We start from the raw sequence: 1146 nt of genomic DNA on the forward strand, positions 1-1146 counted from the left end.
AGCAGGAATTAATTTGGTGTGCAGGTAGCGCAGGCCGGATGGGCATCAGGCTGGTAATTTTGGAGACAGCGCTTCTGGGCTCTCTTAAAAAAACCCAACTTAAGCAGAAGTAAGACAAAGAAAGGTGTGTGGAAGCCAGGGTCAGCTTCTGCTGGATCCTTTTCAGCATTTCGCTCTTCAACCTGTGTAGATGAAGTCACGCTGAAGGGGAAAGCAAAAGGCATTGCCTTGTACTTACCGAGAACTTCTCGTAGAGTTGGTAGGTCAGCAGAGGGTTCGGGAGTTCACGGAAGTAGAGTTTGCAGAGGGAGCCCACGCAGTGAATGTCTTGGATGTAAATATCCTTTGTCAAGTCAGGAATCTGCTCCGAGTCAAACTCGTGGCTGGAAACGAGAACAGAAAAATGGGCAAAGGGATTTGAAAAGGAGGAATGAAAATAAAACCCAGCACAAATTACAGCCATGGAAGGCAAGGGTTTCTTGATTTACAGGAAAAAATACTTAGTCACCAAAGCCACATGACCCATGGTTGTGGTGCTGCTAGAGTGGATTTTTTTCCAAAACCAACACTTTTTTTTTTAAAAAAAAGGCATTTTCAGTTAGTTCTACAACTGACTGGCTAGTCTGCAATCCCTTTTTTGCTGCAACAGGGCTTGTCACAAAGTCTTCAAAGAACGTCTTCCAGGACCATGGAGACAATCTGAGTATTTAACTCCCAGGGGCTGTGACCGGACTGCCCACAGGTCTGAATGAAAGCTGCCATCCCTTTGCATTTCAAAAGCCTGGAAATCGAAGCGATGAAGCAATGCGGAACAGCAGCGCCATCGGCAGCTGCTGCCCATGGAAACTCCTGTGCGCGGCAATTCCCTGGGGACAAGCTGGTGAGCTGAGCACTCCTCTGCTACGGGGTGAAGAGAGCCAGGAACCACATGAAGAAAATCCCTGAGCATTCCCTTGGTTTTTCAGAGAGAGAAAAACCAAAATCACAAACATTTACGAAATAAAAGCTGAGCTTAGAAGGCCAAGGGCTGGCTCGCTGCTAGAATATGTGCATGGAAAGAGCTGTTTCAAATTAACAGGACAGATTTGCAGGGACCAGCACGGTGAGTCAGGGCACAGGGAGCTGCGAGTACACGGCTGCTCTAGC

General features: G+C 47.6%; 1 protein-coding gene across 1 annotated transcript in view; it reads right to left on the bottom strand.

Moving 5' to 3' along the window:
* Window positions 1-1146, bottom strand: part of ARHGAP32 (Rho GTPase activating protein 32) — a 33036-nt gene that overhangs the window by 14187 nt on the left and 17703 nt on the right. Inside the window, 1 exon segment of the mRNA XM_009708217.1 lies at window positions 239-383. Within this exon segment, the coding sequence (XP_009706519.1) occupies window positions 239-383 (145 nt within the window).

Source organism: Cariama cristata, unplaced genomic scaffold (assembly GCF_000690535.1).
Source record: "Cariama cristata isolate BGI_N322 unplaced genomic scaffold, ASM69053v1 scaffold2769, whole genome shotgun sequence".
In the NCBI taxonomy this organism is placed as follows: domain Eukaryota; kingdom Metazoa; phylum Chordata; class Aves; order Cariamiformes; family Cariamidae; genus Cariama; species Cariama cristata.